Consider the following 15,783-nt stretch of genomic DNA (forward strand, 5'->3'; position numbering starts at 1 on the left):
TGTGCGGACACATGCACACACAAACATTTAAACGGTACCTAGGCATAAAGAGAGCATTGAGAGCACTGAGAGTAAGTGCGAGCGAGATAAAAATAAACAGCGATGCCGTTCTATCGCACAAATCATATGGAAGAGAGTAAGCCAAAGGAGTTTCCTGTAGTGTGGGCGATCAAAAGATGTCATATGTATATCTTACTCGCTCGTTGGACCAGATGCATATCTTTTTTGGTGACCAAAACTTTTCCACTGCATGTCCCATCTATATGTTTTTTGGTTAGTGATAGTACTCAGTTATTTGACGAGTACGAAAGTAACACCCTGAGTACAGAATCTGTTATTAAGACTTCAACTATACAACAAGTACTAATAATAGGCCAGCAGCAACAAGTCAGCAACCATACAAATTAAAAAAACTGCATGTTTTTGAAATGAATAAAAGTATACATATCTAACATTATATTAATATATATCATATACGTATATATATAACATATCTCTGACATTGATCCAGTCATTTGTCATATCGTCGTAGTAATTTCTTAGTGAAATATTCGGTGTCAATCTTATGTGTAAACATTGACCAAAAAGTAGACCCTTGCTTTACTTTCCGTGCATGACAAAGGATAATTTTTTGTCGCCTCTACTTACGAAAGGTGTAACAGCAGTAACTAGTTACTTTTAAGTACTAGTTACTTGTAACGGGTTGAGTAAATATCGCTCATCCCTACATCTGACGAGGATTCCAAAGTATCGAATATTAAATAAACTAAGAAGGCTCCGTGCCTGGAATGGCATTCGTGTAAAATGCTAATACTCCACCTCGTTTCATTTTGTTATTTTACCAGGTGGGAATAAAACGAAAACAGATCGCCATGCTATTGTATTTTCTATCACGTGACGGATGCCTATTGCGTCATATGCTCCAAAAGACTGCCTGGACAAGAGGCTGTGCAATAGCAGTCAAGGAATGTAAAAATGTAGATGGAAAACAGATAACTATTGGCGATGTAAACGTGCAAATAATAAAGCCAAAGGACCTACATCTGGTGCCCCAGAAATATAGTAAAGCTTCGTAGTCACTAATATATAAAATTTATATTACCTACATCTACAATATGTCTACATTTATAGTAAATTACGCACATGATGGGACGGTCCTGTTGGCTCAAACAGCACTTCACCATCTGCGGTGGATGCTGCAAAAAGATTCTCTGAAACAAAACATGTTTCTGTTGGGTGGACCAGGGCCATTGAGGCGACAACTGGTCATGCAGTTTTTGGAAATTACGGAACGTGAACTTGAATATGTGGCGCTTTCTCGTGATACAACCGAAAGCGATCTAAAGCAACGTCGTGAGATTCGGAAGAAATCTGCCCAATACCATGATCAGGCCGCAGTACGCGCTGCACTCTACGGCCGAGTGCTGGTGCTGGACGGCATTGAGCATGCCGAACGCAATGTTTTGCCGGTACTCAACAATCTTCTAGAGAATCGTGAAATGCACCTAGAAAGTGGTAAATTTCTAATGGCACCAGAACGATACGATAAGTTGCTAAAGGTGTGTGTAGATCAAGTCAACTTTTAATAGAACTTTAATACCCATCCCCACTTGCAGGCGCACAGTCAGCGACAACTTGATGACTGGGGCTTACTAAGGGTCTCGGAACAATTTCGCATAGTGGCACTTGGACTTCCCATACAGAAATATAGAGGCACACCACTTGATCCCCCGCTAAGGTCGCGTTTTCAGTCGCGCAACATATTACCATATACTTTCCAGGAGTTGTACGAGGAGCTACAGCAGATAACGCCCACTGTACCTGACCCACGGCTTAGACAGTTGCTTACCTGTGCGTTAACACTCGAAACAGCTGGTGAAGCGCTCCAACTTCCAGATTTTCCATTACATAATCTTCGACTAGCCGTTAAGATGATGGTAAATCACAGGCTTTACTCAGATCATGTCAATTAAGTATTTTATTACATCCACCCTCAGGGAGCAAATCCAAAACTTACCTTGCAAGATGTCTTACTAGTCTTGTATCCGTTTCAATCCATACTAATGCCAGATCAGCAGAAACGTGTTAAAGAACTACTTACGAGTATGTCGCTTCAGCATATATCCACGCAGAGTGTACATCGTATAAGCAGCCAGGCTCAAGATGACTTTGTAGACGTGTATCTGGACGAGGTACACCTACGCATGCCTTGTGGATCAACTGCGCTTTTAAACAGAAACTTTGTGGATCTACCACATCAACGCCAAGTGCTTTCTAGTCTGGTGCAATCCTATGCAGTTGGAGATGTCTGTCTGTTGGGCAAAAGGGGTGTTGGCAAACTAACACTGACAAAACAGCTTTTGCACCTACTGCATCAATCCCCTGAACTTATGATGCTCTATGAGGATATGACATCGTCGGATCTTTTACAGCAACGCATAACTAACGTGGAAGGTGACACTATTTGGCGGGATTCCCCATTGGTCCGGGCAGCAAAAACCGGATCGGTGGCAGTACTTAATGGCCTTCACAGACTACACAAAAGCACGGCTGTGGTACTACAAAGGTAGATGTCAACAAACTATTTCCTAAATATATAATTTTTTTTATATACAATTTTACATAACATCATATGGTTGAAGACAGCGATTTGGGTGACCTTTCAACTCGTCCGTTTCCCCGTATTCACAGTTCTGCGCACTTGGTTGAACCATAGAGCCAATAAGCCATTCATAAGCAACAATAATCAAGTCAATATAGCTTTCCAACAAGCTGTTCGTCCGTCTGTATAAGCGTTTTGATCTAGGAATCAGAAGAATTTGAATCAACATTTTCCGCCCATTTTACCCCCAAAGTGAAGCCGAAAAATAAACTCTCGTTTTTACAACCTATGATTCTCATATTCCATCTAAGATGAGTAGATTTTAAAAAATGTAGGAAACATTTTCCAAAAGAATTTGAACAAAGATCTGAAAATGGGTTCCCAGATCTTACCGTTTGGTCTAAGGGTTCATCTTCAATCAGTCAGTCATTAAAAACAGTTTTATATATTTGCAATGTAAGCTAATCACAAACAGAGAAAGCGAAGATATCTTCAGTACGCCTTAAATTTTACACCCGTATACAACAACTTTTTTTCCTACAGAGTTATACCACTTGATAGTGGTAATGCTGATAAGATTATGCATACATATAAGGCGCAAAGTGAAACTAATAAATTCCAAGTTTGGTTAAAATATCTTGATGAACAAACAAAAATGTTATACAAAACCTACTTTTTGACTGCTCCTATGGCAACTATATGATATATTGGTTCGATTCTGTCGGTCCCAAAATATCTACTGCGTGCAACAGAAAGACGAGCCTATGCAAAGTTTTAAGACGATAGCATTAGCACTGAGAGACTACTACGCATAGAAACAAACAGACAGACGGACGGGCTGTATTTACTCGGCTGTTGATGCTGATCTAGAATATATATACTTAGAGAGATGAGATGTATCCTTCATGACAAAATTAAAATTATTTGTACCATGCCCAAAATCGTAAAATTCCTTGAAAAACCGTAATATAACATGGTAATATCGCAGAAGATATTGAAATTTGATTAAGGCAATTTGCACTTTAATTCATTTACTAAGATGACTATTTTCTTATAGTGTTTCCTCTTTTACGAGAGGTGATATATGTTCAATGAAATTCTATAAAATCTCTTTATCATTAAAATTATGGCTTAAATGTCACACTGCGCAGTCCCTTCGAGGACCTACGTTCGAAATTTAAAGTCTCTAGCTCTTATAGGTTCTGATATCGACGCGTTCATACATACGGACAAACGGACATGGCCATATCGACTTGGCTATTGATGCTGATCAAAAATATAAATATTTTGAATCCGAGCTCGATTAACCGAACATTTTCAGTTTGATTTAGGTCCTGTACACGTTTGCGATTGAAAAACATTATTTGTTCTTTATTTATAAGGGTGTCAAAATTGTTCTTCAAATAAAGTGGGATTCTTTAAACTGATTTAGTTTTAATTAAGATTTTGCCGATCAGCTGTGTTTACAGCAAATGTGCCCATAAAAGTAAGGGCATCCTTGTCACACTAAAACATTTACCGGTGCTTGTGTTCCCGTGGCCAACTGTTAAAACAAACAAATTCGTTCGTTCTGTCAACTTATTTAGATTTGCTTACACGAAATCTAATTCAAATGTTAATCAGTAGCAGGAATCATACATGAGTTTTGTGCATATAGCTGACAAAAAAAAACTAGTAAAAGTGTCTGGCACTCCCGACTAGGGGATACCCTGAACAACAATAAATGCAGGTCGGGTTACGCGATCGTTTGTTTGAACATAAATTTAAAAGAAAAGCCCCCCTCCTGCGAACTTACAACTAACTTCAACCGACCGAACCATTTTCCATCACCTCATAATCCACAGCTATGTATATCAAAAATTTAGTTTCAACGAAAAACAAATGAATTAAAACGAGACAGAAGGGCATTCTTCGGCATGCCGAAGATTTAATACTCTTGCAGACCCAACCTTTTCATAATGCTCACACTGATTTGCCCGTATCTAAGAAGCACAGGGAAAATAGTTAATGCCGAGTATGGTTAAGATATCTTGAGAAACATAAAAGGTTTCCATACAACAACTTAATTTTCGACCGATCGTTCCTCTGGCAGCTATATGAAATAGTAGTCCAATGTTGATAGGATTTTGCATATATATGAGGAGCGTAGTAAAACTAATAAATGCCGAGTTTGTTCAAGATATCTTAAAAAACAGAAAAAAATGTTATACAGCAACTTAATTTTCGACCGATGGTTCCAATGGCAGCTATATGATATAGTTGTCCGATGTTGATATGATTTTGCATAAATATGGGGAGCATAGTAAAACTAATAAATGCCGAGTTTGTTCAAGATATCCTAAAAAACAGAAAAAAATGTTATACAGCAACTTAATTTTCGACCGATCGTTCCTATGTCAGCTATATGATATAGTAGTCCAATGTTGATTGGATTTTGAATATATATGAGGAGCATAGTGAAACCAATAAATACCCGATTTTGTCAAAATACCTTAATAAACAACAAGTTTTTTATACAAAATCTTATTTTTGACGGATCTTTTGAGATTCTTGTTTAAGATTGTGTATATGTGTAGGTAGCAGATTCTTGTTTAACATTGTGTATATGTGTAGGTAGCATGGTAAAACCAAAGACAATATAAAAACTAAGATGAGTAACGCCATACAACAAAATGCTACTATGCAGCTTGCTTTTTCGAAAATTGAGAAACGAAAAAAGAAAACGAAATCAATATCATTGCGCTCTCACAGCCGAACGAGCGAAAAGCTAATAATAGAATGTATTCTCAGCTTCGGCTCTATGAAGGCCGTGCAAGCAACTATGTATGTACGAGTGTGAATATACATACATAACGGCATATTTGAATGTGCTTAGCTGTCAAAGAAATAAATTTTGTTCGATTTCTAACGCTGATCATGCATGACCTATCCCAAATTTGTATACGCATGTTGTGTACTGAGGTTTTTAAAGTTGATGCAAAGATTTATATAATTTCTCAGTACGCAACATCTGTCTCATTCAAATAAAGCATGCATTTAATGGATAAAGCAAAAGTACTATACGTCGATCGTAAGTTATAACTTTTTCGAAAACGAAATCGAAAAACCGAAATGCGGTCGAGCGAAATTGCTACAAATTGCATGTGCTAAAGGAATAATTTAATATATTAATTTAATTCATTATTTTAATTTAATATATGAGCTTATGTTTGTTGGGAAATAATAATTATATAAATAATTAAATTATATAAATTATCTAAATATTAGCATCGACTTAAAAATACTGATTTTCCATCATGGTCAACGCTATTAATTATTAACAAAATTTATTTCTTCGATACTTGTACGCCATTGGCTGACACAAGAGCTTCTCTTCAGCATACACTGTGCAAAAATAAAAGTAAAATCAATCGATCGTATGTACAACACTTTTTCGCGCAATGTACCCCGAAAGCGAAGAGACGCCGACCATTGTCAACCAGCTTTACTGAAGCCAGGATGGCAACTGACTTCGTTGTTCGTGTCAGTATAAACAAGCTGCGCTTTCCGCATTCGTTCGCGTGGCCTTGGAGAGCCAGTCGGCTGGCGTGTTGTTTGAATAGCAGAAAGCCAAATGTATTGCCAAGATACAAAGTTTGCGTCGCATTCAAATGTATGTGCGTTACTCATCATAGTTTTTATACTGTCTGTGGTAAAACTTATAAATGCAGAGTTTGCTCAAGATTTGTTAAAATACAATCATTAATTTTCGACCGATCGTTCCTAAGGCAGCTATATGATATAGTGATCCCATGCTGATAAGATTATGCATACATATAAGGCGCAAAGTGAAACTAATAAATTCCAAGTTTGGTTAAAATATCTTGATGAACAAACAAAAATGTTATACAAAACCTACTTTTTGACTGCTCCTATGGCAACTATATGATATATTGGTTCGATTCTGTCGGTCCCAAAATATCTACTGCGTGCAACAGAAAGACGAGCCTATGCAAAGTTTTAAGACAATAGCATTAGCACTGAGAGACTACTTCGCATAGAAACAAACAGACAGACGGACGGGCTGTACTTACTCGGCTGTTGATGCTGATCTAGAATATATATACTTAGAGAGATGAGATGTATCCTTCATGACAAAATTAATATTATTTGTACCATGCCCAAAATCGTAAAATTCCTTAAAAAACCGTAATATAACATGGTAATATCGCAGAAGATATTGAAATTTGATTAAGGCAATTTGCACTTTTATTCATTTACTAAGATGACTATTTTCTTATAGTGTTTCCTCTTTTACGAGAGGTGATATATGTTCAATGAAATTCTATAAAATCTCTTTATCATTAAAATTATGGCTTAAATGTCACACTGCGCAGTCCCTTGGAGGACCTACGTTCGAAATTTAAAGTCTCTAGCTCTTATAGGTTCTGATATCGACGCGTTCATACATACGGACAAACGGACATGGCCATATCGACTTGGCTATTGATGCTGATCAAAAATATAAATATTTTGAATCCGAGCTCGATTAACCGAACATTTTCAGTTTGATTTAGGTCCTGTTCACGTTTGCGATTGAAAAACATTATTTGTTCTTTATTTATAAGGGTGTCAAAATTGTTCTTCAAATAAAGTGGGATTCTTTAAACTGATTTAGTTTTAATTAAGATTTTGCCGATCAGCTGTGTTTACAGCAAATGTGCCCATAAAAGTAAGGGCATCCTTGTCACACTAAAACATTTACCGGTGCTTGTGTTCCCGTGGCCAACTGTTAAAACAAACAAATTCGTTCGTTCTGTCAACTTATTTAGATTTGCTTACACGAAATCTAATTCAAATGTTAATCAGTAGCAGGAATCATACATGAGTTTTGTGCATATAGCTGACAAAAAAAAAACTAGTAAAAGTGTCTGGCACTCCCGACTAGGGGATACCCTGAACAACAATAAATGCAGGTCGGGTTACGCGATCGTTTGTTTGAACATAAATTTAAAAGAAAAGCCCCCCTCCTGCGAACTTACAACTAACTTCAACCGACCGAACCATTTTCCATCACCTCATAATCCACAGCTATATCAAAAATTTAGTTTCAACGAAAAAAAAAATGAATTAAAACGAGACAGAAGGGCATTCTTCGGCATGCCGAAGATTTAATACTCTTGCAGACCAACCTTTTTATAATGCTCACACTGATTTGCCCGTATCTAAGAAGCACAGAGAAAATTGTTAATGCCGAGTATGGTTAAGATATCTTGAGAAACAAAAAAGGTTTCCATACAACAACTTAATTTTCGACCGATCGTTCCTCTGGCAGCTATATGAAATAGTAGTCCAATGTTGATAGGATTTTGCATATATATGAGGAGCATAGTAAAACTAATAAATGCCGAGTATGGTTAAAATATCTTGAAAAACAAAAAAGTTTTCCATACAACAACTTAATTTTCGACCGATCGTTCCTATGGCAGCTATATGATATAGTAGTCCGATGTAAATAAGATTTTGTATAAATGGAGGAAGCATAGTAAAACTAATAAATGCCGATATCTTGATAAACAAAAATGTTTTCCATACAACAACTTATTTTTCGACCGATCGTTCCTATGGCAGCTATATGATATAGTGGTCCGATGTTGATAGGATCTTGCATATATATGCGGAGTATAGTAAAACTAATAAATGTCGAGTTTGTTTAATATATCTTGAAAAACAGAAAAAAATGTTATACAGCAACTTAATTTTCGACCGATGGTTCCTATGGCAGCTATATGATATAGTTGTCCGATGTTGATATGATTTAGCATAAATATAAGGAGCATAGTAAAACTAATAAATGCCGAGTTTGGTCAAGATATCTTGAAAAACAAAACAAAATTCCTTAAAAAAACTTAATGTTCGACCCATCGTTCCAATGTCAGCTATATGATATAGTGGTCCGATCTTAATAGGATTTTGCATATATATGAGGAGCATACTAATACTAATAAATGCCGAGTTTGATCAAGATATCTTGATAAACAAAAATGTTTTTCATACAAGAACCTACTTTTGGACAGATCATTCCTATGGCAGCTATATGATCTGATATGATACTAATACTAATAAATGCCGAGTTTGATCAAGATATCTTGATTAACAAAAATGTTTTTCATACAAGAACTTAATTTTCGACCGATCGATCCTATGGCAGCTATATGATATAGTATATCGATGTAAATAAGATTTTGCATTTATGTAGGGAGCATAGTAAAACTAATAAGTACCGAGTTTGGTCAAGATATCGAGAAAAACAAAAAAATATTCCATACAACAACTTATTTATCGACCGATCGTTCCTATGATAGCTATATCATGTAGTGGTCCGATGTTGATAGGATTTTGCATATACATGAGGAGCATAGTAAAACTAATAAATGTCGAGTTTGGTCAAGATATCTTGAAAAACAAAAAAATGTTCCATACAAGAAACTACTTTTAGTGCGATCTTTCCTATGGCAGCTATATGATATAGTGGTCCGAACCAGCTGGCTCCGACATATGTGCAACAGTAAGAGGCACTTCGGCAAGTTTAATAAAGATAGCTTTAAAACTGAGGGACTAGTTCGCATAGAAACAGACAGACGGACAGATGGACAGGCGGACATGGCTATATCGACTCGCCTGTTGATACTGATCATGAATATATATACTTTATGGGGTCGAAGATGTCTCCTTCTATGCGTTACACATTTCACGACGAAATAATAATACCCTCTGCAAGGGTATAATAATTAAAATGTTTAAAGAATTTAAAAAAAGACGCTCATATGAATGTACCTTTGTTTGTACATGTAAATTGAGCAGTTTAGGGGCTCGTAGGTACCGTATGGTTTGTTGTCCAAAATTCAAATCAATCTAAAGAACACTGTTTTGTATAATGTAGCCCAACTCCCTGAAATCGCTTATTGTGCCTCCAGCACGGTATCGTACATCGGCCGGCAGCGCCCGGAAAAGCCGCTGACGGTGCTTCGCAACACGCCACTTATGCATGCTTGTTTAGTGTTTTGTTTTTTTTTTTGTCTTTTGTTGGGTAATCGTGTTAACTTCTCCCTTGCTTAGGTGAGAAACGTGCTCGGACTTCATTGAAACCTTTCTGCAGTTTCCAATTGGTAATATTTCCTTACGGCAGTGGGCTATGATGTTTTCGTTGGCAAGGTTAAAGGTTCTGTTATTGTGTTGTACAGGGTATAAGTATTCTCTTACATATTAAACTTAGCTTGGGGTATTTAATTATGAAGTATACAAAATTGTTATTTTATAAAACCTTAATTTGGATTACTTCCGCCAAGTCAGTATGGTTATGTTCGAAGAACGCTTATTGATTATGTTTTGATAATCATTGGGGTCTTATATTTCCGGGTTAACAATTCCAATATTTGTGAGTGTAACGGCTAGGATTAGAGTTTTAAGTTGCTAAATCAATATCCTATTTCTTAAGAGCAATGTTTCGTATAAGTGTTCTGTATTTATTTGGCCATTTTTTAAATTTTTCATTAGAATGTTTACTGCATCTGTGAGTTTATTTAACTGTTATTGCGTTTTTGTATTGATGTTTACCTGTCTATTTTCAAATTCAATGAGCTCCTTTTGTGTCATTTTGAGCCTTTCAAAGTCATCAAAGTCCGGAGTCCTAGCTACTACCCTTATAATGGTGCCTAATATACTGATGCTTCTAGCGTGCCGATGCTAGATATTTATTGTTGTCAGGAGGGTTCTCAAGTGTCGTATGGCTGAGTCCAGCATCTGTCTCAAGTGCGATTGAGGAAAATGGTTCTTCAATTTCTTTGTTTCAATGCTCATTTCCGCGTACATTGTTAAGTTAGTGGACTGCTTTAAATTATGAAAGTCTTTTCCAATTGTCGTGTCTTCATCCATAACCGAGATGTAGTTCGCATTCGAGTAGTCAGTCAATTTGCCCTTGTCATTGTGAAAAAAAATAGCATAGTCCAGATCCCTGAGAATCACCCTTCTTTTTATTAAGAGTGTGTTCCCCAAGTGAGCATCCACTGTTTCCTCATTGCCAAAGGATGTAAGTTTATTTCTTTGTCTTTTATATGATTTTACAGGGACTTTATCTCCTACTTGGAAATTTATATTTTGCACTCAATGCTTTAAGGGCCATATCTTCTATGGCTATCTGTTTTACATTTTCTTGAGCGGTCCGTGGGCTCTATTATGTTCCGTGAAAACTATTTCTTTCTGTTTGTATCGGTTACAATGCGTTTCGTGTGGCGGAATGTTGAAACCGTTGTAACTGTTGCTAAACAAATACTAATATTGGCAGTTCACAGAGAATTGCGTTTATTACATCCTTCTTGACAACATCACAATTCCTCTTCATTAGCCTTTCTCTATCTGAGAAACTTATGAGGTATCGCAAATGTTCGCCAAACGGAATTACAGTTCGATCCGAGTCAGTTATACTTTCCTTTATTAATATTTGGTTTTGAAAGCAGTTGACTGATTTGTCCTTTGATTCGATGGTGCATGTGAGTGATAGCTCGCTATGTATTGCAAATATCGGACTAAACATCTTCTTCTTAAGCTTGAATATTTTGTTGTCGCAATTCATCATTTTCCTGACCTTTTCCTGACTTGTAAATATTTGATCATTGTGTTCGTCATAGAGGTAACAAGGAGTTGTATCTAAAACATTACCCTTATCGTATTCTGCGCGGTCACCGTTAATGTCGTCTGGCTCTTGGTTTGCCATAGTATGATATTCACGGGTGTCATAGTCAAGTGGGTCTTCTAAACCTTGTAGTGCCACTGTTTGATTTTTTGTCTGTTTGCCTCTGGGTATTGAAGGTATTAGCTTGGCTATTTTGTTGATGTAGTGGGGTTTGACCAAACCGTGACGAATTGTCTACATACATAGGTTGTGGTTGTAGAGCTTTTATCCTTGAGACGTTGTCTCTGCTCGTTCCTTTGATCCCTTTCTTCTACACTAATAGGATAATTCCTAGTGAACGTGTGACGTTCGTGACTAGATTCGACCTCTTCGGCTAAGGCCAAAGCGGAGGGAAGATCTTTCGGCCTTGCCGAAAAAAGAACGTTGCTTAATGATTTCTTAGTTCGCGAAATAAATATCATAATAAATCATTATATCTAAAGCTTGATAATGTTTTGAACAACCGTCGTATTTTTCGTATGTTTTATAAGAAGTATGTGTCGCTTTCTTCCACGCGACATATGTCTCATGTTTTCATAGGAACGATCGGTCGAAAATTAAGATTTTTGTTTTTCAAGATATCGACCAAAGTCGGCATTTATAATTTTGACAATATTTTCTACATATATGCAAAATCTTTTTTGCATCGGAACACAATATCGTCGAACTGCCATAGGAACGATCGGTCGAAAAGTAGGTTATACAAGATAAAAAACTTTTTTGTTTTTCAAGATATCTTCACCAAACTCAGAATTTATTGGTTTCATTGTGCTCCCCCTATATGTGCTAAATCCTATCAACATCGCATTACTCTATCACATAGGTTCCATAGGAACGATCGGTCGAAAACAAAGTTGTTGTTTAGAAAACTTTTTGTTTTTCAAGATATCTTGACCAAACTCGGCATTTATACGTTTCACTATGCTCCTCATATATATTCAAAATCCTAACATCGGAACACTGTATCATAAAGCTTACATAGGAACGATCGGTCGAAAATTAAGTTGGTGTATAGAAAGCCTTTTTGTTTTTTAATATATCTTGACCAAATTCGGCATTTATTGTTTCACTATGCTCCTCAAATATTTGCAAAATCCCCTTAACATCAGACCACTATATCATATAGCTGAAAGGAACGATCGGTCGAAAAGCGGAGGAAAGGGAACTGTTTTGTTTTTTAAGATATCTTGACCAAACTTGGCAGAAAAAAAGGTTCGGTCTGCAAAGTATTAAATCTTCGGCGTACCGAAGATAGCCCTTTCTAATTTTTTTATCAATGAGTTTCTCGGAGCATTGTGTTTAATTTTATAAATATATATATATATTTTTCATTACTTCACGTGTAAATTATCTTTTGAGAATTATAATTTTCCTTTATTTTGAGGCACGTTGTGCTCTCATCCAAATCCAATTAAAATCTAACTTATAACTAAACATTGGTCTTATTATAAACCCTAAAGTAAAGCAGCTGGCAGCGCGGCTGGCAGAGCGGCGGGCAGAACGACGATCGGAGCGGCTGGACTGCTGTTGTCGTGGTGCCCAAAAGTGCTGACCTTGCGGCATGTGCAAGGCATCTTGTTACGCTGTGGCTACTGACCACTGTTTATGCAAAGCTTTAACCATGCAGCAATGCAAGTACAACGGCGGATGTGAGCCGCGTGATCAGTGCATATGTTTACGTTACAAATATGTAGCAACGCAAACACACAAGGGCGGGTGCCCTTGGTTACGGGTTAACTGCTCCCCCTCTCAAGACATTGCCGTCCTCGGCTATGGCAATGCCCGCAATCACCTCGGTTAGCTCTTGCGCTTCTCTGATATTTCTCTGACGCCGTCTGAGAAAGGTGAGAACGCATACGATGACGAAGTTGATCAACGTTCCCAGCAAGGCAATCATTGAGGTCGATCTTCCGGTGGCTTCGTCTCTGAGTTCTCTGATGTAGGCCAAGTTGTCAAAGCTTAATCGGTGTCAGAACGGCATGCTCAGTACTCCATCATGCCCGGTGATGCTCAATATGGGCGACATTGCAACCCCGGGGTACGCCCCGGTATACTATTCCGATTGATGTACCGCGTCTCGTTTAATGTGGCCGTAGACTCTAACGTTATAAGGAAAGTGCCGTTGATTAGTAGCTCTGTAACACCATATGTGCTCACCCTGGCGGGGCTATCGTTGATGATGATTATCCCGTCTTCGATGACCATGACGGGGCTTAGATGGCTAAGCTGCGTTCTGCAGTGGGCCACCTCTCCCGAGTGAAGTTGTTGGGGTCATGTGCTGTTCTCTGCTATTTCGCAGAACGTTGTCGTGGTTGACACCGCACAGTTGGTGAACGCTATAACCTTGGTGTCGCATTCGGCCACGGTGTTATCGTGGTTAGGAAGCTGCGCAGTTCTGCCGTGGTGTGCCACCGGGAAAATGGTAACCTTTTTACAGGCAGATCTAATCTTAGGGTAACTAATTATAAAATGTATAACATCTTCGGATTGTAGGATTTTGATTTTTGATACTTCTAAATAAATAATAAATAAATAATAATAAATCCATTGTGGTGATTACAAGCATTTTGTCTTTACTAAAAATGTCTGCATCGAGATTATTACAATGCCTGAACTTGGTGGGTGGGAATGCTATCACCAATTCATTCTGGATTTGTGCCAGTACAAGTAAACTGGCATTTACAACATCTGGGTTTACTACCTCCTTTGAGACGTCGAGTAACGCCTTTTTGTTTGTGAAGCTGATTAGGTGGCGCATTTTGGTTTTGAAAATCACAAATCTCTGTGGTAACGGAAATTTTGCCTCTTCAATAATGATTTGGTTCCTAAAACAGTTCAAAAACAGTTTGTCAGTGGACTCTATCGTATATGACAGCGATGCCTCGCTGTGTATTGTAGCCGCGTCAGATTTTGCGGACTGACTTTCTAGAGCATTTAAATCTTGTCGTAATAGTGCGTCAGCGACGTAGTTCTCTTTGCCAGGCTTGTAAAAGCCTTAGCATTGTGTTCCTCAATGAACGTCTTCCAACGCTTAATCTTGGCATTTGGGTTTCTCTCCGAACCCGCATATGCTAGTGGTTGGTGGTCGGTAAATATATTTATGCCTTTTGCTTCGTACAGGTAGTGGCGGAGTTTTCCCAAGGCCCAGACAATCGCAAGTTATTCTCGCTCGTTTGTCGCGTAGTTGATTTCCCTACCTTTTAGAGTCCTCGAGATCATTGTTATCGGACGACCGTTTTGAAAGAGAACTGCCCCTATGCCATGACTTGAGGCATCTGTTGTTAAATCAAATGGAGCCTTAAAGTCAGGGTAAAGTAACATGACGTCTTCCGACGCCAAAATGTTTCTTAACTTCTCAAATGAGTGTCTTTGCGCCTCGTTTAGTTCAATCGGAATTTTTCTCGATCGGTGCTTGCTGACGGAGCCATTTTATCCTTTCAAAATATTTAACAACGGTCTCGCTATGGATGCAAAGTCTTTTACAAAGCATCTGTAATAGCTGGCGAGTCCTAAAAAGGACCTTACCGCGAACAAGTTCTTAGGCTCAGCATACTCTTGTAAGGCTTTTACCTTTTCGGGGTCAGTTTTTGCACGCTCTCCTGTTACGACAAATCTGAGATACTCGACACTTTCTTTAAAAAACGTAGTCTTCTCTCGGGCCACCCTCATGTTGGCATCTAACAGGTTCCCTAAGACCGCCTCAACGTGCTTGACATGGTCATTTTCGTTTTCTGAGAATACAATTACGTCGTCAACGTAAACGTAACAGCATTTGCCTATGTGTTCTCTGAGAACATCGTCTATCGCGCGCTGAAAAATGCTGCCAGCATTTTTTAATCCAAAAGAAAGTCAACAGAATTCGTACTTCCCTCCGTTCACAGAAAATGAAGTCTTTTCACGGTCCTTTGCTGCCAAGACTATCTGGTGGTAACCAGACTTCAAGTCTAATGTGGTAAAATATTTTGCCCGACCCAGATTTGCTAAAATCATGGATATGTCCGGCATTGGGTACTTGTCGGCTATCGTTTGATCGTTAAGTTTCCTGAAGTCCACAACTAACCTTTTCTTTTTTTCCCCAAGCTCGCCCACGCCTTTTTTATTTACAACCCACAACGGGTTGTTATAAGGTAACCTTGACTTTCTGATGATGCCGATTTTAAGGAGTTGTTCCATCTCCTTCGCAACGAAGTCTGCTACACCCATAGGATATGGGTACAACTTTGTATAAATAGGTGACTCATTTGTAGTTATAATCGTGGCAATAACAGCCGTATTGTGAGGCAGCGACTCGTTTGGGTTTAAAAAACCTTGCCCTTGGCAGTTAGAACTTTTTCAAATTTAGCCTTGACATTGAAGGGTACCTCTAAGTCTTTCAATTTCGTGAAATTAACATCATAACTCATAGTACAAGATTTGTTCTGAGCCAGTGCTGAGATTGATTTTTCCATCCTTTAAATCGAGTGTTGTCTGT

At 38.0% G+C, this 15,783-nt stretch overlaps 1 protein-coding gene across 3 annotated transcripts; it reads left to right on the forward strand.

The window, feature by feature from the left end:
* The first annotated feature begins 728 nt into the window (after positions 1 to 728).
* LOC135431169 (von Willebrand factor A domain-containing protein 8-like) lies at positions 729 to 13,855 on the forward strand. Of its 3 annotated transcripts, none has more exons than XM_064686134.1 (5): positions 729 to 1,062; positions 1,132 to 1,559; positions 1,617 to 1,937; positions 1,998 to 2,566; positions 12,773 to 13,855. In XM_064686134.1, exons 1-5 carry the CDS (start codon positions 873 to 875, stop codon positions 12,906 to 12,908), a joined length of 1,644 nt encoding a protein of 547 aa, XP_064542204.1. In that variant the 5' UTR covers positions 729 to 872; the 3' UTR covers positions 12,909 to 13,855. The 3 variants fall into 3 exon arrangements, with proteins under 3 accessions (XP_064542204.1, XP_064542203.1, XP_064542206.1); XM_064686133.1 differs by lacking the exon at positions 12,773 to 13,855 and adding an exon at positions 3,146 to 7,250; XM_064686136.1 differs by lacking the exon at positions 12,773 to 13,855 and adding an exon at positions 2,643 to 2,673 and having other exon boundaries at positions 730 to 1,062.
* The last annotated feature ends 1,928 nt before the right edge of the window (positions 13,856 to 15,783 follow it).

The sequence above is a fragment of the Drosophila montana genome, unplaced genomic scaffold (assembly GCF_035044405.1).
Source record: "Drosophila montana isolate Dmon_TW-CO22-7 unplaced genomic scaffold, ASM3504440v1 contig_3137_1, whole genome shotgun sequence".
NCBI classification, from domain to species: domain Eukaryota; kingdom Metazoa; phylum Arthropoda; class Insecta; order Diptera; family Drosophilidae; genus Drosophila; species Drosophila montana.

What these genes read in the sequence shown, in the direction of transcription:
- LOC135431169 (XM_064686133.1), top strand. Translation starts at nt 873, where the DNA reads ATGCTATTGTATTTTCTATCACGTGACGGATGCCTATTGCGTCATATG. An exon ending in TCTGGTGCCCCAGAAATATA is followed by an intron (nt 1,063 to 1,131) that starts GTAAAGCTTCGT and finishes CTACATTTATAG; the next exon opens with TAAATTACGCACATGATGGG. An exon ending in ACGGCTGTGGTACTACAAAG is followed by an intron (nt 2,567 to 3,145) that starts GTAGATGTCAAC and finishes TTTTTCCTACAG; the next exon opens with AGTTATACCACTTGATAGTG.